Raw genomic sequence first — 21,880 nt, forward strand, 5'->3', positions numbered from 1 at the left:
CTTGGTTGGGGATGGGGGGGGATGCATGTCATGGGAAGTGAAGCAGAAGTGGAGATGGAGGAGTAAAAGGCGGAGGGAGATGTAGGTTGAGGGGACAGACGAGGACAAAAAAAACCAAGATAGGAAAAGTACAAAAAAATAAAGGAGTGAGCAAGGAAGTGTGGTCACACAGGGCAGAGCAAAGTCGCACAAAGGATAGTAATTCAGACACATTAACGTCACACACGCAGGAGAGGAGCATAGATGTAAAGGGAATAATAAGTACACTGTGTGCGTTTGTCATGCCAGATGAAACACTGAAACTGTGAACCTATATCTGTGATTCTAGGCATTCTTTTTTTTTTTTCTTCTTCCTTCGCGACTAACAGTGTGCGCCTTTCAATGAAGTGAGAGAAAAGTGCCAGTATGTGAAGAGACAGGAGGAGACAGGAGGAGGAAGGCAGTGAGAGGGAAATAAACGCAGGGTGTGAGAGTGTTAAAGGTGGTAAAAAAGAGAGGATTAAACAGCTTCACCGTCGAGATGGACTGGAGGGAGAGATAAATGGAGGGCTGTCACCGGGATCCTGGTCTGAAAAGAAATACAACTCGTCACTCAAAACAATACTGAATGATTTTGACTGATGGCTACATTTGTATTTAACCGGTCAATTTGACCCCAGCAATTTAAACCTCCAGAAACTGATTGCTACCCAGGTTTGTGTGACAGGTACTCTTTGTTGACTACCTAAACAGCCCTTTAAATAAAATACATTTCAAGCATAAACACAATTTAAAGCATTCAGAAGGACTTGATTTGTAAAACAGAACATCAAACTGCTGCAGCTTTGTCATGCTCTCGTCAGCCCTGCCTTGTTTCTATGTTATCAAAACGTATGACCCAGGACTCATCATTGAATATCTTCAGAGACATGGAGGCTGGAAATATTATATCTCAATCTAAAGGTTGGTGGTTCGATCCCAGCTCCTGCAGTCACATGTGGAAGTGTCCTTAGTTATAGTGACCTTAATATCATCCAAAACAACCAAAACAAATGTGTAAAATGTTGATATTTCTTTTTTTATATACAGCTAAAACAGCCTTGGGTCAAATTGACCCCAAGGAACACTGATGCGTAATTTTTTTTTACAGGAAATTAAAAGATATCAACATTGTCTGTCACACTCCATCATCTCATCGAACTGACTCTCATGACTGCTGCTGGCATTATAATGCATAATATATTATATTATATAATTATCTTGCTATATTATATTATCTTATATTACATTATTATTGGTTACTACACCTCATGGTCATATTACATACCCATATTTATTTTTATTTATTGCTTAATTTGTCATTACCAACCATAATCACATCATGTCAACCTGTCACTACTGAACCATTTTTAATACTGCCTGTAATTACTGCTATTTAATCTATATTCCATTTGTAACATTGTGTATATCTAAATTATATTTTATCTTTATTTATCAATTTTTATTTTTTACTTATTTTATTTTTACTTATTGAAACTTCTTCTTGATTGTACTTATGTCTGGGTTGCTGTAACAACTGAATATCCCCCCGGGGATCAATAAAGTAATATCTTATCTTATTTTAATTGTACATTTCCCAGTTGTCCCCATTTAATTAGGAAAAGTCATGAAATAGGAAGCCATAAAAAATGATGTTAGTCATTAATTTAGAGACGTTAAACATTGAATGGGGTCTAATTGACCCCAAGGATAATAGGAGGGTTAACTGCAAACAATTACTTTCTGATGGGATTTTTTTAAACATAATTCAAATGAAAAAAATTATATTGAATTTTGTAACTAAAGGATTAAAACAAGCAAAAGATTAGCTGAAAAAAACTGACAAAACATAAAACCTACAGTTCAAATGTGAGACATCTAGACGCTGTTTATTGGAATTAATACTCTAAACAGCGACAAAACATCAATAGGCTGATCACCTACATCCTACATCAGTGCACCAGTCATTAAGAAAAATCATCTGTCATAAAAATATTTGATACATGCTTTTAAAAAGTGCACATTTTAATCAAGACATGATGCATTATTGGCTACTTGTCCATGATATCATGGAAACTAGCTTAAAATAATAATTATCTTATTACTTTATAGATTTAATCCAATATTTGGACATTTTTAAGTGCATTCACTTGAGCTAGAATGTACTTTAACTTTATAATTGTACTCCACTAGTTAACTTAGGCTAATTTAATTTTATTTACCAACACATTAATAGTTAAAAATAAATACTCTTCTTTCAGAATTGTAGATAAAAATATATATATGTTAATTAAAATGCGTCACTACAGTCCAAACACCAAAGCTAGCTCAGCTGTCTGCTTAATTGGTAAATTAGCTCACCTGTTACCTGTGACTCTTGGTGTCATATTCAGCCGCTTACATCCGCACAGGACTCATTAATGTGACCCTCTCTCAAATGTTTCCACATACCTTACCCCTCAAACCATAAACCTTCGTGTGTTTTCATTCTGTGGTGGAAACACAGCTCAGAAAGGCTCTGAATGATGAACACACCACATGTTGGGGAACTTCAGGAATAAGCTGACTGACCACCAGCTGCGTTGACCCAATCAAAGATGGCGACTGTAATTATGAACAGCTTCCTGGTGCGTTTGAACAGGTCCGTAAATTGGAAACAGATGATGAGTACACCTGTAACTTAGCTTTCCCAAAGTGGGGGTCGACACTGATAGAGGGGTCACAAGATGCCTTCCAAAAAAACAAAGATAAACCCAGATGATTTAAAACTGCTTATTTTATTCATTGCTGTAAAATATATACAAACAAAGTAGTTTAATTTTATTATTACTAATTAAAAAGTGATATCACTGCTACAGCCTCAACATAAGTAATGCTTTTATTCTACATAGCTTTAAAAATCTATATTTAAAATAATATCATGGTTGTTTGGCTGTTGTGTTTATTTTGTGTTGTTCTGTTTGTTATTGGATACACCTGTTGTTTCTTGCACATGGTTGTGACCAATGTTAAACTTGGGGTCACCAGTCTTTGGCACCATTATTTTAAGGGTCATGGGCTGAAAAGTTTGGTAATCCCTGATTTAACTGATAATTTTAATAAAAATATGTTGAATTGAAAACAGCCTATGTCCCAGCTGTTCGTAGTTGAAGATTTTCTGCATTCTTTTGTAAAATATTCATAATTTTAATAGCAAAAAATTTTAAGGATTTGATTATTGATCAGATAAAACAAACTAGAATCAGCTCATGGATACTGTGATTGAATTTCTTACAATTTAACTACCAATAATCAAATGCTGCACTCCTATAATATAGAATAAAAAGATAACTTTGAAAAGCTGCCTTTACATGAATGCATAACAACATACATAAATAGTAATGGTATCGAAAGTCATTAGGGAGGTTATGTTATGTTTGGCATGGAGGGTAATTCCTATCAGGGTTCCCACACGTCCTGGAAAAACTGGAAAACCTGGAAAACAGTTGACCAGTTTTCCAGTCCTGGAAAACACCTGGAAAATGGGAGAAAAAGTAAAATGTCCAGGAAAATTATTCCAACATGACTATGTGCGATCTAACAAGGTTAAAAAAACACATCCCCATTCAACATTTGTGGCCATTTTTGTCATTCCGATCTATTTAGGTCAATTTAAGCACTGATCCTCTGATTATTATTAGTATTTATTTATTTCAGTAATGCAGCTTCCAGAGTCCTTTGTTGGCTCTTTTGTTTTTCACTTTGCTCATTTTATATTTTTTGAGAAAAGAGAAAGATGAGATGAGAGTTGCCCATCATTGTTGCTTGGTTGCACTAATAAAGTGAAGTGCTGTACATCTGTGGTTGCATTATTCTATAATTAATTTGCCATCATTTTTAAGCATGTAAGAGATTATTAATGGATATCCATAGACTGCATGTCTTCAATGTAGACTTCCACTGAGAGGAACATATTAAACTATTTAGGAACTAAATTAGGAACTAAATTTAGACTGTCATACCAGCTTGATCATCACTGGAAATGTCCTTGAAATGTCCTGGAAAATGATCTCTGGAAAAGAGTGGGAACCCTGTCCTATACTTGCATTCCTTTGCTCTACTAATGTCTTCACTGCATTGACTTTAAAAGAGTATTCCTACAGTGTTATGAACACATCTTTACCTGAGTGCAGCATCAGAATACTTCCTTCACCACCTCAGGGATGGTTATGGGTATTTTGAGTTTCATCAGGAAGCACTTTCACAACTTCCCCAATAAAAACAAACATTTTTGTTGACAAGAATATCACAACTGAACCAAATGTGCTTCCAAAATGAGCATAAAAACACATAAACCTAATTTGATGTATATTATTTTAGTAATCTGTATTCCTATTATGTCTCTTCTAATGTCAGTATGCTTGTACAAAGTATTACAGGCTGTTTTCAATATTCAGCGAGCCCGGAGTGTTTCAATTTTCTGTCAAGCACACGCTCATTTACACACAATACAGGCCTCCACCCACACACACCGTCAGCCGAATACACAGTCTTTCTCCCAAATGAAATTTGCTGTGGTCTCAGACAGCTGCAGGGCTCGCTGGTTTCTTAACAACTTAATTAAGCAAATCTCCCCTTTTTCCACTGAGGTAATGAGCGTAGTTTTACACGGATTAAACAGTCTCCAGAGTTGAAAATAAGGCTCCGTGCTCAAGCAATCTTATCTGTCTTAATCCATCCAGCCAATTTTTCCACCCTCAGGATTATTGTTAACCTTAAACATATACCTCCCCTTTGAATTTGCAAGGTATTAATGCTAAAGCTTTTAATGCAACACAGGAAAATATGAGTGTTGGCATTCATATACCTTTTTGAGTTGAATCAACATTGACAGTGTGTAATAAGTCCCACAGTTATGAGGTGTCAAAGTGAATGTATCCATGCAAATGAGCAACAAATGTAAGGAAGACACAGAAGAGACAAAAACCTCCACGGGCCTCAGTCTTGGTATTGATCCTCTAGGTCTACTGGTGGCAAGAACACCACTCTTGGATGAAGTCTGGAGGCAATTTGGGAGTGAATTAGGGTGAATGATAACCCCCTTGTTATCAAACTGATGCAAGAAGCTTCCTCCCTCACCATTGCCTAACACCAGAGAAAGTTCAGTGTGTGCCTGACTCAGTTTTTCTTTTTAGAACTGAACTTTGTCCAAGTTACAATCTTTGGTATCCAGTTCAAGAGATACTGTAAATCCATGGAGCTGTCCATGGTGCTGAACCAGCAGATGGTTTCACAACTGTGCCCTTAACCCTCAGTCTGATCCTCTTTTAACTTCCCCTGTGATCCAAATGTCAAAATGTCAGGTGAAAAGTGAAGATGCAAGAGGGCAGCCAGGAAAGAGGAGTTCGATTTTTGTTCTTTTTAGTTTGGGAGAGCAAAAGACCATCAGGAGAATCAAAGGAGATCCAGAGGGGTTTGACACACGGCTGACGGCCTCAGTCGTTGGAATCAAACCAAGGTTCCTAGGGTTTAAGGTCAGCCTTGGCACCTTGGGCACACATCCGCAGAGTTTTTCTTCAAAAACAAAGAACCCACTCTGACATGTATAAATCATAAAGCACCTCATGTTTAGTTTAAACACAGCCAAAACACGAGGCATGTACTTTGACGGTATGATTTATAGATTAAAATGTGCCTTGCGCTTCCTCCAGGCCAAATGAAAGATCTTCCAAACCCTGAGTGGAGGGAGCAAGGAGACATGTTTGGGTTATGAGAAGCAACTCAGCTGACCGTACTTACTAAGAAAAGGGAGTGGTTGTGTTGCAGACGGTTTAGATGATGTGGGAAACTGATCAGCTTATGGACTTCAGATCAATTAAGACTAGTCAGAGTAGATACACATTTTGATCTCCTAGCAGAGTAAGAAACATTTGAATGGTCAGGGGGAACGTTTTATAAGTTTATTCTAAAGTTAAAACACTTTTTATAATGAGAAAATGAGTTTAATATGATAAGAAGTTTCAGATTTGCTGCTAAAACAAAATAAAAAACAAGAAGTTGGATCATTTTTATTACCCTATGTTTTTCCTGATCATGTTTGAGAGCCAAGGTAAGATATTATTCTTATATTTTGAATAGAAAACCACATTTAAATGCTGAAAATTCTGATTTCTGTCGGGCAAAGATCATGTGATATGATCAAAAACTCAACCTAAGCTCCTAAATTGACCAAATAATGAGCCGGGTTGTTTTGTATTCTTTTATCTTTCTCATTTGAAACATCTCTCAGATATTTTGTGATACTTTCCAACATAAAAACAATATCAGATCAGTGTTTTAAGGGGGAAGAACTCTGCATTTTGTTTCTCTGCTCATCTTCAACCATTTTTGCAGAGTGTTACACAGACGTTGGATTCACTACACCCGAGGCTGACCATGATAAAAAGATGGTTGTTGGATATTCGAGGCGTCTTTTTCCAAATCTCAGGGTGTAAGCTGTGCTTAACATCAGAGATGAGAAACTTCTGTTCCTCATGAGACTCTAAACCCGGAGTAAACCACAGATTAGAATCCCTTTAAAATGGTTCTTTCTCCTCTTTTTTGGGCGGTGGAGGGAGATTTGTCGGCCTCCTTTACATGCATGACAACACTGCGAGTGTATTTACGCTTTAAAGTTCCTTAATAGATTATGAAATGTTATAAGCACTTACTGGGAGATAATTAGGATGTGTAAGTAGAGCCGCAGACACTGGACCCAGCTGATTGCTACCTCTGGAGGAGGCGATTGACGTTGAAGAGCAAATTACTGCAGAGTGATGTGTGCTTCCTTGAACCGAGCCTCTTTTTTTTGTGGTTTTAATTGGTAGATTTGCAGATAAAGAAAAAGAGGATAGCCTTCTGCACTCACACATAAAGATAAAGAGTTTCAAAGAGCCGTTTCTGGTCAAATTAACTTTCCCTCCAATTAGTGGTTTTATCATCAGGTCTCTTAAAGGGGGGGGGGGTGGATGTCTCAGTGCTCTGATAAACTCATGAACTTGACTGATGATGTCCTCTTAATGCCAGCACAGGAGTTAAATGTCACCCCCTGCTGGCAGAGAGGACAGGGTTAAATGAAGGCAAGGCAAGGCAAGGCAAGGCAGCTTTATTTGTATAGCACATTTCATACACGAGGGCAACTCAATGTGCTTTACATTAAAACATTAAAAGCATTGGAAACATTCAGACAAGCATAAAAGAACACAATTAAAATGACAAATATAATAAAACAGAAAAGAAAAGGAAACTTAGAAATATATTAAAAATTACATTAAAATTTTAATTTAAAGTGGGTTAAAATAATCTAAGATAGGAAGGCAGTGGCAAATAAAAAAAGTCTTAATCTTTGATTTAAAAGAGGTGAGAGTTGGAGCAGACCTGCAACTTTCAGGGAGTGTGTTCCAGATATGTGGTGCATAATGACTAAACGCTGCTTCACCATGTTTCCTTCTGACTCTAGGAACTGAAAGCAGACCAGTACCTGATGACCTCAGAGGTCAAGGTGGTTCATAAAGTAGTAGCAGATCAGCAATGTATTTTGGGCCTAAACCATTCAGTGCTGCAATGAACATGCATGTACTGACACACTGCAGTGCTTCCAAACTCTCTGTTAAACTGGATGTGTTTGCGTGTAACCCTTCATCAAAGGTAATGACCTGACTGTGGATTAAAGTGTTTGCAGTTTAATTAAAGAGAGACGTGTTGTCTCAGTGTTTCTGGAGATAGATGTTCCAGAAAGAAAAAGTGCAACATAAATTACAACTATTTAATTAAATGAAGTGTTGGGAAATACTAAAAAGAAAACAATCTTACATGATTTCTTCCCTTCTTCACTTTTAACTTGTAAACTCCTGCATACTTTACCTCTTGGTCTCTAAGCAGAGTATGATGAAGGGTTACACGAAGTTTCAATGCCAGAAAAATACTTTGCAGAACCAAACACAGCTGTGTCAAAAGTTTGCTGTTTGAAAGCCAGCGTGCCTCTTTGCTCCTCTGACCCACAATCCTTTGCACAGCAGAAACTACATCACACTGACTGAACAAGCTGAGCTCTGAATTACCTTTTTTTTTTTATTTCCAAGGCATCTATTTTTTTCAAACCCATCAAAATGTTGTGCTGTGGCCTGCAACGCATGGATAAGAGGGTAATGGTTTACTATACAATATACTGGACTATACTATACTGTATGTTTTAAAGCATGAGTGTGAGAGCTTGTGGCATCTTGAGTTTCCAAAATTTCACTCCAACACACAACTCTCTCCTTCTTCATCTGCCCTTTCCAAGTAGATATACATCCACACGTATACAGATATTTCTAAAACTGATTTTTTGTCTTGCTGTCCACACCAGAGGCCGTTTTGAATATTTATCTGACTGCACGACAAAGCAGATATGATGGATTTATTCGCCCTTGCGCCGCAGTACAATGCTGATTCATTCTAAGATATCAAAAATAAGATTTTAGCTTCTTATCTTGGTTGAAGACGAGTGTAGAAATACTTAGTTTCACATTATTTCTGCCCATAGACCTACTCTTGGCTGAAAATGTTTGGCACCACTGATGTAGTGACACCATATTTAACTTCAGACCCCTGGAACAATTTTCAAGTGTTCAGCTAGTGACATATTTAGTGTTTTTTGGCTGATTTACCAGTCAAAAGTTTGGAAACACCTTCTCAATCAAGGGTTTGTATTTATTTTAATTATTTGAAACACTGTAGATTAATACCAAAGACATAAAAACTATGAAAGAACACATATGGAATTTTTTAATGAACAAAAAAAATGTTAAACAAAGCAGAATATGTTTTATATTTTAGATTCTGTAAAGTAGCCCCCTTTTTCCTTCATGGACAGCTTTGCACACTCTTGGTATTCTCTCAGTCTGCTTCATGAAGTGGTCTCCTGGAATGGTTTTTAATGAACATGAGCCTTGTCAAGAGTTCATTTGAATGACTTTCCTTCTTAATGTGTTTGAGACCATCAGTTGTGTTGTTCAGAGGTAGGGTTAGTACACAATGGATAGCCCTATTTGACTACTGTTGTAATCCATATTATGGCAAAACCAGATTATTTCATAGTTTGGATGTCTTCAGTATTAATCTACAATGTTGAAAATACTTAAAATAAATGAAACCCATTAAATGAGAGGGTGTGTCCAAACTTTTGCCTGGTACTGTAGATCAGGGGTTCCCAAACTTTTCAGCCTGACACCCCCACTGTCCCTCAAAGTGATTTAATGTGGCTTCATTTAGCTGGTCTGCAGAAAATGAGCCTACCTATATGAGCATGTGTCTGTGTTTCCTGTGCTGTTATGAATTAACCTGCTGCTACTGATGCTTTTGATAACTAACTGTTCACTAACCCTAAACTTAGGAGTCATCTGGGAAAAAGAAAGGCAGAAAACTCATTACATTTTCTATTTTCAAGGTTTTATTTCAAGTTTAGCTACTATTTTTGTTGATATTTTTTTTACTATAATGGGTAAATGTACAAATTTTAAATAACTTGAAAAAAAAACATTCTTGAAGACATCTCAAGCCCTGCATTTGTGTCTCGCAGCCCCCCAGGGGGTCCCAACCCACACATTGGGAACCCCTGCTGTGGACGTACAAACACTGATCTGTCTAACCAACACAAAGACAAGTCTATTAGCACTTTGTTTTACTGTTACGATCGAGCATGTGAGGTTTTCATGTGAGCTTTCTGCCACCGATCAAATACAACCGAGGATTGAGCTGCTTTTAACATTTTTAAAAATGACACTTTAAAAAATTCAACAGAAACATCTCTTTCTAGAAACACTGTCCCAGTTACGCTGGGTAATCCAGCGAACATGCTGACAACAGTTTTCACTTATCTTCTCAACAAAGTGGCTTCAGAGGGAAACACTGTTCACAGTGAGGGGTGTGGATTATTTACAGACACCCAGCTATGGTGTGTTTTTACATAACAAGTGCTGAGGAAGCTGTTTTTTTATTATTCCTCTATTGTTCTAAATGTCAAAAAATGAAGAGGCTGTCCCTTTAAGAGTTTTAAAAGGAATAAAGCAGAAACTTTTACCAGTTTTATAAAGATACCAACACTTTTTTAACATAAACAAAGAATGCACACAACTTTAATCCTGGGGTCAGCACTTTACCCACAGAGTCACTGCACAGTAGTGTTTAAGATCCACTGTGCAGGAGTACAGAGCCAAAACAACACATGCTGTTTAAATATTTACAGACTGTAATTTAAACGCTTCTTTTTTCCAGTCGAACAACAAAGAACAGAAAAGCATTTTCAGTGATAAAACAACATTATCCCCATATTGTGTCTGTGCAACATAAAACAGGCAATTTAAGCAGCAGCATTAAACAGAAAACACAAAAAGACTTAGAGGATTACCCTGAATGTCCCTGAATCTGTGAGGCAGAGGTGGTGGAGGAGTCTGCATGTAGGTCTCAGATCCTGTTGGGAAATTCTCCATACGGTAAAGAGCCTGTTAGACACACCACCACTGCACTATGATGGCTCCGGCTCTCTGCAGACAGGGCTGGGTAAACAGTTTTTCGGTCAGTGAATCCACATGGGACCGCTGCCCAGCAATCCCCCGCCTGAAAACCTCTGATACACCTCTTAATGCATGGCAAACAGGCCGGGGTTACAGTTTATCCACTGCAGTCAGAGGACCGGGGGACTGGAGGCAGAGGACGAGGAAGACGCACCCACTTCACCTCTCTTTCATTTTGCATAATTAGCTAATCAATGCTGTTTAGATGAGTCCTAGATTTCAAAGTCACTGAAGAAAAGTGCAACAATGGATCAGAATGTAAAGAAGAGAAGAGGACTGAATCATAAATGCATCACACAAACACAATCTGAAGCTAATTATGCTTCTGAGAGCTCGTTTTTGGAGTTATGTATTTAGAAAATGAGCAAAAAGTGGCTTTGCTGTACATCACTGATGATGGATACACAACAGGAAGCAGCCGCTCAATGACACAGCACACACACATAAATTATTCTCAGTGGTGTTTATGAACTGGACGTCAGAAGCATCTTTACAACATATACAAAAGGACAAAGTGATGTGTGTGACTGGAGCAGAGTCTGTGCAGGAGGTGAGTCTTTAAAGTGACATCAAACACTGTAGGTGTCCTCAGGTAAGTCTCCCAGCAGATCATCCAGGTCATCGTCTGCACAGAACACACAGAGACACGGATAAGAACATGAAACGTGCTTCACACGTCTGTCAGCTGTGTTTGTTTACATCCTGGTATTTGAGCATTAAAGCATCATGGAAGTACATTAAAAATTAAATTACCCCTCTAGAACTCTACGCTCCCAACATGCAGGCTTGCTAGTTGTACCTAAAGTCTCTAAAAGTAGTATGGGAGGTAGAACCTTCAGTTATCAGGCCCCTCTCCTTTGGAATCATCTACCAGTCAGGCTCAGGGAGGCAGACACCCTCTCCACTTTTAAGAGTAGGCTTAAAACTTTCCTTTTTGATTAAGCTTATAGTTAAAGCTGGCTCAGGCTTGGACCAGCTTTTGTTATGCTGCTATAGGCCTAGACTGCCGGGGGAACTGGCGCACTGACACACTGGGATCCTCGCTCACCCCCTTCCCCCCAACCCCCTCATCACTTACTTTAACTCTGCCTGTCCCATTAAAGTTACTAACCATAATAATAATAATAATAATAATAATAATAATAATAATAATAATAATAATAATACATTTTATTTATAAAAGTGCTTTAAAAGATTCTCCAAGCGCTTTACAGGAAAATAAGATAAAATTATACAATAGAAAAGCAAAGGAAAACAGTGCAAAAAAAAGCAAAGAAGAGCAAGGCAGCAAAATAAAACAAAACAAGACAAAAATCAATCAATTCTAGTTTAAAAGCCTTTGTAAAAAGGTGTGTTTTGAGTCCGGATTTGAATTTGGTGAGTGAGGGAGAGAATCTGAGGTGATGGGGGAGAGAGTTCCAGAGGGTGGGGGCAGCGACAGAGAAGGCCCTGTCCCCCCAGGTTCGGTGCTTGGGTTTGGTGAGAGGGGTGAGGAGGTTGGCGTTGGTGGAGCGGAGGTTGCGGGAGAGATTAAATGGCTGCAGAAGGTCGGTGAGGTAGGAGGGAGCTAGATTGTGGAGGGATTTGTAGGTGATGAGGAGAATCTTGTACTGAATTCTTGAGGGGATGGGAAGCCAATGGAGGTTCTGGAGGACTGGGGTGATGTGGTCTCTGGAGCGGGAGTGAGTGAGGAGGCGTGCAGCTGAGTTTTGTATGTATTGTAATTTGTTGAGGAGGGTGTTGGGTGTACCGTAGAGGATGCTATTGCAATAATGGAGTCTTGAGGTGATGAAGGCCTGGATGAGAGTTTCAGCTGCAGTGAAGGAAAGGGAGGGGCGGAGACGGGCGATGTTTTTGAGGTGGAAGAAAGCATTTTTTGAGATATTGTTAATGTGTTGTTGAAAGTTGAGCGACCGATCAAAAATGATACCAAGGTTACGGATGTGGGTGGATGCTGAAACAGTGGAACCATAGACCTTTCTGGAGTCCCTGAGCTGCATTGTCTCGTAGGTTCCTCTGAGCTGCCGTAGACGTCCTCCTGCTGCGGACGATCTGGACTCCAGCTGATACGGACGTGCTGGACTCCAGCAGCAACAGCTTCTACTACTCGTCTCATCACTATCACCTCTCTCTCTTACTCCCCTCTATCTGTCTTTCCAGACCCAACTCGGTCAAGGCATGATGGCTGTCTAACATGAGTCTGGTTCTGCCTGAGGTTTCTGCCTGTTAAAAGGAAGTTTGTCCTCGCCACTGTAACTAGCTAAATACTGCGATGTGCAATGCTCCTAATGGATTAAGGTGGGGTCAGACTGAGTCTTACCCTGTCTTGAAGTTGGGTCTCTGTTCATAATTTGACATAGAGCGGTCTAGACCTCCTATGTTTGTAAAAGCGTCTTGAGATAATGATTGTTGTGATTTGGTGCTATACAAATAAAGATTGATTGATTGATTGATTGATTGATTGATTGATTGATTGATTGATTGATTGATTGATTGATTGATTGATTGATTGATTGATTGATTGATTGATTGACTGATTGATTGATTGATTGATTGATTGATTGATTGATTGAAGTAGAACTGATCCAGAGCTGAAGCTGCAGATACATCTCTTCTAGTTAGTCTGAATAAATTCATTTTAAAGATCTGTGTGACAAAAACTACTCCCCACCTGCATCCCAGCCCGAGTCCTGTGCTGATAACTTCCCAGTAGCCTCTTGGGGGCCTCTGCTGGAGCCAGCTCCAGTGTCCATGGGGACTTCAGGGTCTTCGCCTCCCTCATCGTCCTCCTCGTCAAACATCAGCTGCATCCGAGACACCGGCTCCCGGCTGACGCCACGAGAGCGAGCGTCTGACGGCAACATGGGCTCCTGGACAGAGACAGAAAATAAGACGGGGGACAGCTGACAGCTCGGCGGAGGATTTTTCCGAATGTCAGATTTAATATTTGGTGGATTTAAGCGCTTCTATTCTTGTTTCCAGCTGACAGACGTGGCTACTCACCAGGACGATTGGGGGGAGCTGAGTGGAGGACAGGCCGACGCCATCGGGGGCGTAGATCCTCAGGAGGTTGTTGGACGTCACGTTCAGGTAATGGTTGCGGTGGGAGGGGGAGAACACACCCACCTGTCCGCAGACACAGAGGACAAACATCATGAACTGATCTGCATTTAAAGTGTTTAACTGAAGTCACCATCAGAGGTTAATTAAAGTTTAAGAAGCACAGTCAGTCATACTTGTTTGAGCAGCAGCACAGCTCCGACCTTCAGCTCCTCCACCCGGTCCTCTAGGAGGCGTCGATGCACCGTCCCCTGAATCTCCCCTTCAAACAAAAAGTATTAAAACAATGAGAGTCAATTGAGGAACGTCTTTATAAAATTCATTATCCAGGCTTATGATAAAGAAACCACAAAACACAGGATATGTTACAGAGAAATGGGATAAAGAGGGTCATTTGTTGATACCAATTCTCCTGTTTGGCGTGAATTTGGATGGAAGTGTTTGATTTGTGTCTTCGTCACACCAAAACAGAAAGCTCATCTTACAGGAGGGGATTCAAAGTGTGGAGGTTTTGTGGATTTCAAGAAGCAGACCACTGGCATATATTCTGGGAATGTCCAGTGTTGAGACCCTTCTGGATATCAGATATCAGATATATCAGAAATACTTGATTTATCCCTGGGGGGAAATTCAGTCATTAAAGTTGCTCCTATACACAATAATTAAGAATATCAAATAATATTGATAGAATAAGTAATTAATAAGATATAAATACAAATACAATGAAAATAAAGATAATAAAAGTATGTACAGAAGACAGAACAAGCTATGTAGAAAATAAATGCTTGAAGTCCCTGGAGATCAGGAAGAGGGCACTCTGGTGGTCTATAGAGTTCAATAGAATATTTAAAACGTATATTTAATATTGACCCGTCCCTACAATTTACTGCATTGTTCTTAAGAGATGTAGATTTTCAGGCTAGGTTCATTGATGAATACCTTTTTGACATTTTGGGTTGTGCTTGTAAAAAAGCCATTTCAAGGAGCTGGTTGTCTTCTGAACCTCCCACAGTACACGAGTGGATTAATACAGTAAATTATATTTATGTCATGGAAAGGATTACTTCCTGTTTGTGACTTCAGAAAGATGTATTTAATAAACTCTGGACCAAATGGACTAACTATGTAAAACCCCTACAGACAGATTTTGTGGATGATGCCATTCAAGGGCCTGGTGGTGCTGTCTTGTCTTGTCTTAGCTAATTACATGTTTGTTTGTTTTTTAGTGAGTGATTTTCTGACACTTATCTCTCCCTGAAACCCTCCTGGCTCACTCTAATGTATACATTTAGGTTAAAAACTAAAGGGGACTGTGCTTTCCAGATTGTTGGTCCTAAACTCTGGAACAGTCTCCCTCTGGAACTGAGAACTGTGGACACTGTTGACATGTTTAAAAAGCAGTTGAAGACCTATCTGTTTAGACTTGCCTTTCTTTAATCCATCTGTTTTTATGTATTTGCAATCTCTGTTTTGCCTTTAAATGTGTTTCTATTGTTGTTGTAAAGCACCTTGTGACCTCTGTTCTTGAGAGGTGCTCTATAAATAAATCTTACTTACTTACTTACATATCCTCTCCCCCAGGTTGTATTGAGTTCTAATAATCTTTAAAAGTGGAGGACTGCAGAGGAAATGAACATTATCATCTCTTTTATATGTCAGTGCTCTGCATAGTAACAAACTGCTGTCCAATAACAAAAATAAAGAATAAAAAAAAACAAACATTAATTATCCGGCTGTGATGTATACTCGATTCTGATTGGTCGAAACCTCAAAACAAGGGTTACTTAATGTCAAAAGGAAGCTATGGGCATGAATCAACGCAGCAGAACCAGACGTGTGTTTGTGTGATTCAGAAACATCAGAAATAGATGAAAGCATCATTATTAACTTAATCGCCACCCAATGTGACGTCTTCAAAATGCTTATTTAGTCGAACCCTCCAAAAAGGGATAAAAGCATCAAATTGATACTTTAAAGAAGCAGAGAGCAGAACATGTTTTTTATTTCTGGCTAAAGGAAGGTTCAAGCTGGCGTTTTAGATATTAAACCCTGGTGTAGATGTAGATTTCGGCGCCTGCTGACTCTGCTGGAGGAAAAGCTGCAGCCCCTCCTGCAGGTGGGAGGCACATGTCTGACAGAGCGCTCCCTCATGGACTCAGAAGCACTTAATACCCACCCACTGCTGATGCCAATCTACTGCAATTGAATCGCTAATGAGTGCTTAAGTCCGGTGTTGAGTACAACATCCACTCCTGAGTGTTAATAATCAGTAGACCTCCTGTGGCGGCTCTCTGGGGGCCATGGCAACCGGCTCAGCTCAGAGGTGGATCAGAGAGAGAGAGGGAGAGCGGTTGGCAGCTGAAGACGCAGGAGCAGGAGGAGAAAATAGAGGCTGGAGGATGAAGTGTATAAGAGTGCCTACTGTATATCTGTGTGTTATGGAGGGTGTAATCAAGCATGTTGCAGAGGCTGAACTCTGCTCCTGTACCATACGGAGCTCAATAAGGCGAGTTCTTCGTGGGCAAATGTCAAATGTGGAACAAACAGCTTTAAGCTCTCCCTCCATCCCTCCCTCCCTCTCTCTCTTTCTCTCTTCTTTTTTTCTTTTTCCACCACACAGTTTCTTTACAGCTCGGAGCGTCAGGATCATATTGCGTGTGTTTGAGTGTGTAGGAGTGTGTGTGTGTGTGTGTGTTACCTGTAGGGTCTTTAAACACAGCCTTGGCGTCAGCGTGTGTGTGGACAATGCTCTTCAGGAGGACGGCCATGTTGGGCACTTTGTTTCTCGCCAGCTGTTTCAGCACGGCCTGAGAGAGGGAGACAACAAACAAACATCACGTGTGAATTATGTTATGATATCACATCTCTGTACTTTCTCGAGCTGCGAGGAGAGACGTATGGGTTCATAAATCTATAAAGTGATCTTGAGAAAATTGACCGGAGAGCATTTTGATAATCCATCACATCAGATCCAATCAGACGATCGATCTCTGGAGGGGATATTCAGTCAGTCGGTGCAGCGACACAAGGACAGAAAGTGCAGGAGCAACACATACAAAACTTTATCTTCTGAAACATTCTAGAAATAATCATCAATTTAAAACTATAATTATAGATTTAACCTACAGTTTACATCCTGAAGTGTTTGGATCCGTCCGTTTACTGTCACATGGGAATAAGAGACAGTTGGATGTTCTCCTGTTGGGATGGCTCAGGGTGAAACGTTGAATTAAAATCAATCGTAGCGGTTACAGCAGGGGTGTCAAACATGCGGCCCGCGGGCCAAAACCGGCCCGCCAAAGGTTCAAATCCGGCCCGCTGAACCACTTAGCAAAGTGAAGAAATTACAGAGAACAGTTATTATTCTTATTATTATTTTAATATCAAAGTCCAACACAGAGCCCACTGTGAACACTTGTTGTGTCATAAGAGAACAGTAACCTGAGTGAGCCCGTCCAGCGCCCTGCTTCTGACCCTGTGTGTCTTTAAAGCTTCATCGTTAGCGTTATGGTGAACGACATTTTAAAGAGACGAGAACTAAAAGCTTCTAAATGACCCCACAGAGAGAGCAGAACAACAGCCGAGTCTCCATTAGAGTGATTGATGAGTGATCGTACTGTTTATAATTACAGAACACCTCTGCTACAGCTCCACCATTTGTCCTGATTATACCAATAGACCTCCTGGGGTGACACAAAGTCTGTTATGATGGAGGAGAAATAAAGATAGAAGGAGCTCGACCTACATAAAACGCCGCCACGCCTGAACCACACCGACACGAGGCGAGCGTTTCCTTAATGTTTATAGTCCTAATTAAAAGATTGAGGATGTGAGTGAGGGATCACCTTTCGGAGAACCATGACGACGCTGTACGAGTGCAGGAAGCAGGAGGGGTTCCTCTCGTCCAATCCCATCTCGGACTTCATCGCAGCCCAGGCGCCGCCGCAGAAGTCTTCCTCCTCGGTCTGCGAGCTGGAGCCCTGTGAGGAAAAACCAAACCGTTTAGACAATATCTTAAGGTGCATTTCCACCAAAAGTTCTGGGGTCTTTTAGCCCCCAGAACTACTTTCCCCGGAACTAAAAGGTGTCTGCGTTTCGACCACAGGCTGAAGTCCCGGGTAGATTGCGCAAATCAGGACAGTGATGTATGGAGAAAAAAAAAGTAAATGCACTACACCACCAGACCAGTAGAGGGCAGTAAAACAAAGAGGAATGCCATTCATCACAGATGACACCATAGAAGCAGACGGACAGGCAGGTATCATTATGAGCAACACAACAGTTAGCCTGTCAGCATGAAGAGACTCAGCTGGAGCTGTTTTAGATGGTGCTATATTTCATCACAGATGGATTCACTGAATCAACACGTGAGAGGAGATAAGTGCGAGTAGCAAAGACGTTTCAACACGGTTTTAAAATCCTTTTGAACTCAAAAAGCCGTGGCAGAGATCGACCAGTGTTTTGGTTTAAACAGCGACCCTGTTAACTGGAGACTTTCACCCAGATGCATCCCTCATAAACGTCTTTAGACCATCATTAAATACCTGATGAGGATATTTTTTAAATCTTAATAAAAACTAAACTAGTTTGCATTCCCAGGAACTCCCTCTGTGTTTCAACAGCTGTGTAAACTCCACAAACACTGACAAGTTCAGCTGAAGGTCTCCAGTTTACAGGGTCACTTTTAAAACTGGAACACCGGGAGAGACGCATTCACGGTGGGTTGAGAGAAGACTACTGTTACAAGCTGCTAAATCAAGAGAATCACAGCTTCTTCTTTTGAAAAGTGCACACACATACAAAAAAGATAGAACAAATAAAAACTAATGAAAGAAAGAGAAATCAAGAGAATCACAGATGTGTGTGATGTTATTGTGGACGGAGGGCGGAATAAAAACACTGTGGTTAATCTACCAATCAGACACGTTCAGCATTGCAGGCCACGCCCCCTGAAAGCCCTGGGGCTTTTTGAAAAGTACTACCCCCCTAGCAGGGGCTTTAAGGGGGGAGATTAACTACCTCTGAACTAAATTTAGACCCTGGGTCCACCGGTCGAAACGCACGTAGTTCTGGGGTAGAGTCCCTCCGGTTGAAAAACGCCTTTAGAGCAGCGTTGAATCATGGGAGATGTAGTCTTTACTTTGAATTTTGCAGCTCTAGAAGTTGCTGCAAACATTTCAGATACTTAGGGAACTCAAATCAGCTAAATATGTGCCAGAGGTTTATTTCTATGCATATTTTAATGCAGAAGCTACATATTAAACTGCCCACTGTGCACACTACATCTTCAAATATGAGTTCTGTTCCTGTTTTACATGTTCCCTATCTTTAGTGCTCGCATGTTTCATCGTTTCTCAGCTGAAAATGAATTCCCCGCTGCACCGGATTGCTGCATGTTTTGTTTTATAGGTAACGAAGCCGTTTAATCCGTCATGTCAGAACCGTTTTAACATGCTGGAAATACTAAACAGCTCTTGTGGGCGAACCTAAACTGAAGTCCTCTCGGCCGCAGAGAGAGAAATTATGACTTATTTCTCCTCCGATTCACGTACAAAAAACAAGGAAACGCGTCTGTGCTGCAAGTTCGGTCATTTATGGATTCTCTTGTCATAATAACTCCAGAAAAACATCCATTCAGTGAACGCACATCGATCCAGCTTCCTGTGCTCTTTTATCCTCTTTAGCATCCAGAGAGCGGACCGTATCCCAGCATGCACTGGGTGAGGGCTAAGAGGATGAGATCATGCTGCTCTTACTCCTCTGTTCTTCATGGGAACTTGTTCACATTGATAATAAATGTTCCTCTTGTTTCTGAGGGGGAAAAAAATATACTTTGAATCTTGAAAGGGGGAATTTCCCAGGAGGACTTGAAAGCAACACTAAGTGTTCGGTGTGGAGCTGACAGCAGCAGCTTTTAGTGGGAGATATTTCTGTTCCCTGGGCGCTACAGAGCTGCTGGATGTGTCACGTAACAAGATAAATCAATTAACTGATCGGTTAATTGGCAGATAATTCATCTGTAATGCTTTTTGAACTATTGAACTACGGATCATGTCATTTTGAAGTAAAACAAGTCGATGGCTGCAGCTTCACATCCGCTGGTTGTCTTGACCTTTCAGTTTTTGGACTATCCTGCTGACAAATCAAAACGAAACGCCATTTTCACCGTTTTCTCAAATTTGATGCAGCATTCAATTTGTGCACATATCACAACTCCTCAGATAAATCTGTGCAGCTTTAGATGATATCATGTTTTCAGTTCATCTCTTCACAGCAGATGATGAAACATGCTTTCATATTGTTTTGTGCAGCTCTCCATCTCCATGATTTCATTACCTGGCTGGGTAACCGGGCAGCAGCACCGTGAGCAGGAGCCACAGGAACAGAAACCACGATCTCATCCAGGCTCGGGCCCTGGGGCTTAAAGAGAAGAATACAATTATTACACTGCACCACGGAGGGGGAAAACAAGCTCATAACTGATAAGATTTCTTTGACAGTCATTTCATTAGAGCTTTGGCGACAAAACCGCAGAGAGCTGCAGCAGCGTTATAAAGCGAGGGAGAGATTACATGAAAAAAAAAATATCAACACACTGCAACCAGACACATGGAGAGTCTGGATGAAGCTAACCTGCTGTGGCAGGAGTCCAGCGGGGCCAGGGAAGCGCCGGGTCCTGGGTCTGTGAGGCTCAGAGCGAGGCCTCTTCTTTGGAAGCTTATTTGATGCTGATACCAGCTGGACCAGACGGTTGGTGAGGACTGGCGTGTGGAGGGGAAAGGGGTGCAGAGTGGAAGGGGGAGAGGGAGAGGGAGCTGGGGAGACAGTTTCAAAGAGGCCACGTGCCTGAGGAGAGGGTCCTGGAGTTCTCCATTGTCTCTGTGGCTGCTGGGGCCTGATAAGTGTCCTGGAAATGTGGCTGGGGACCGGAGGAGTCCTACTAAAGCCAGGTGAAACACCTGAAGTCTGTGGACGTGCTGACATAATCGGAGGGCGTGGATTTGGGGGGTGCAGAAATGGAGTGGAGGGACGCTGAGGCGGTAAGATGTGACTAGATGAGAAAGGGGTCTGGTGTGTGGTGCTGAGTCCTCTCAGGCTCACAGTGGGTCCAGTTTGAATCCCCTGACAAGCTGGGGGTCGCAGTGTTTTGGCTGATGATGCAGAATCAGCTGCTGGCACATGTTTTGCTGAAGCACCGGGCTGGCTGTCAAACTCATCCAGGTCTGCCAGGTCGACATCCCAATCATCAAAGTCATCCTGACCCACGCTGGGCTTCAGCGGCCGCTCAATATTACCATGACTGTGTTGTGTGGCCAGATTAGGCACGGTGTTATTGATCGATGAGGAACGAGGAGGCTGAGGAGGAGGGAGTGACTGGGGCTGAGCAGAGGAAGACGGGGAGGAGAGCTGTCTCAAACCTACAGCGACAGTTTTTTCAGCAGCAGCGGTGGTGGCGTGTGTGCTGCTCCTCAATGCTAAACTGTCACGCAGAGCAGCTGATCTCTCTCCACTCTGCTGATGGCCATTTCTCTCCGCCTCTCTGTGAGGCACAGAGGCGGCCCGCAGAGTGCAGGATGACACAGCAGCTGCCACATCGGCTGGTCCAGACGCAGAGGGGACAGCCCAGTCTGCCCCCAGCAGATCCTGACACACACAAACACACACACACAGAAACACATTAACAGTGTTAGAGGAGGGAACAGAAGATGGATCATGATGGGGCAGAGTGTTTGCAGCCTGACATTAGAGTAAAGATTGGATTCAGGTGTGCAGATGCTGGAGATCACCTCATCATCAAAGTCTTCCCCAATACTGAAGAGGCCACTTAACTTGCAGGACTGAAACAGAGGTGACACAGTGTCATTACAGCAGGCACATAAACAAACACACAGATGCTAGTTCACAGATAAAGGTAATAAAGGAAGGGGGTGTAAACACATGAGAGTTGTTAGCTCAGTTAGCTTGTTTTGGGTCACTTACCATCGCAGAGAGAGGATATCTCTATGACAGCAGTGTTTGATCGGTTTGTTCAGAAACAACAGACGTCATCATACATTAAATATTTCCTTCAGTAACCGCATTCAGTCATAACACACAGTTTTTACACTCTTTAACACGCTAATACGAACCAGCGAGCTCAGAGGAAAACTTTGGCTTCACTGAGACGCTGCCGCCACGTTCAAACTCTACGTGATGACGTAGGCTGTGTTCCTCGAAGATGATTGGTG

General features: G+C 41.2%; 2 protein-coding genes across 2 annotated transcripts in view; both read right to left on the reverse strand.

The window, feature by feature from the left end:
- Positions 1-2,657, reverse strand: part of asic2 (acid-sensing (proton-gated) ion channel 2) — a 515,108-nt gene extending 512,451 nt beyond the window's left edge. Inside the window, exons 1-2 of the mRNA XM_034712044.1 lie at positions 2,380-2,657; positions 514-568 (exon numbers count right to left, since the gene is read on the reverse strand). The gene's annotated coding sequence lies outside the window, so the exon portion shown is untranslated. The remainder of the gene's footprint in view (positions 1-513; positions 569-2,379) is intronic.
- A 7,433-nt stretch (positions 2,658-10,090) lies between these two features.
- hrob (homologous recombination factor with OB-fold) lies at positions 10,091-21,870 on the reverse strand. The gene is made up of 10 exons (XM_034712275.1): positions 21,633-21,870; positions 21,440-21,490; positions 20,286-21,296; positions 19,989-20,072; positions 17,498-17,632; positions 16,351-16,459; positions 13,829-13,914; positions 13,596-13,718; positions 13,264-13,462; positions 10,091-11,217 (listed from the first exon to the last, which is right to left on the reverse strand). The coding sequence occupies exons 1-10, from the start codon at positions 21,633-21,635 to the stop codon at positions 11,162-11,164; spliced, it is 1,857 nt and encodes a 618-aa protein (XP_034568166.1). The 5' UTR covers positions 21,636-21,870; the 3' UTR covers positions 10,091-11,161.
- Between the last annotated feature and the right edge of the window lie 10 nt (positions 21,871-21,880).

Source organism: Notolabrus celidotus, chromosome 20 (genome assembly GCF_009762535.1).
Source record: "Notolabrus celidotus isolate fNotCel1 chromosome 20, fNotCel1.pri, whole genome shotgun sequence".
In the NCBI taxonomy this organism is placed as follows: Eukaryota; Metazoa; Chordata; class Actinopteri; order Labriformes; family Labridae; genus Notolabrus; species Notolabrus celidotus.

What these genes read in the sequence shown, in the direction of transcription:
- hrob (XM_034712275.1), bottom strand. An exon ending in TCGTCATGGTTCTCCGAAAG is followed by an intron (nt 16,460 to 17,497) that starts GTGATCCCTCAC and finishes TCCCTCTCTCAG; the next exon opens with GCCGTGCTGAAACAGCTGGC. An exon ending in TGTGTTTAAAGACCCTACAG is followed by an intron (nt 13,915 to 16,350) that starts GTAACACACACA and finishes TTTTGTTTGAAG; the next exon opens with GGGAGATTCAGGGGACGGTG.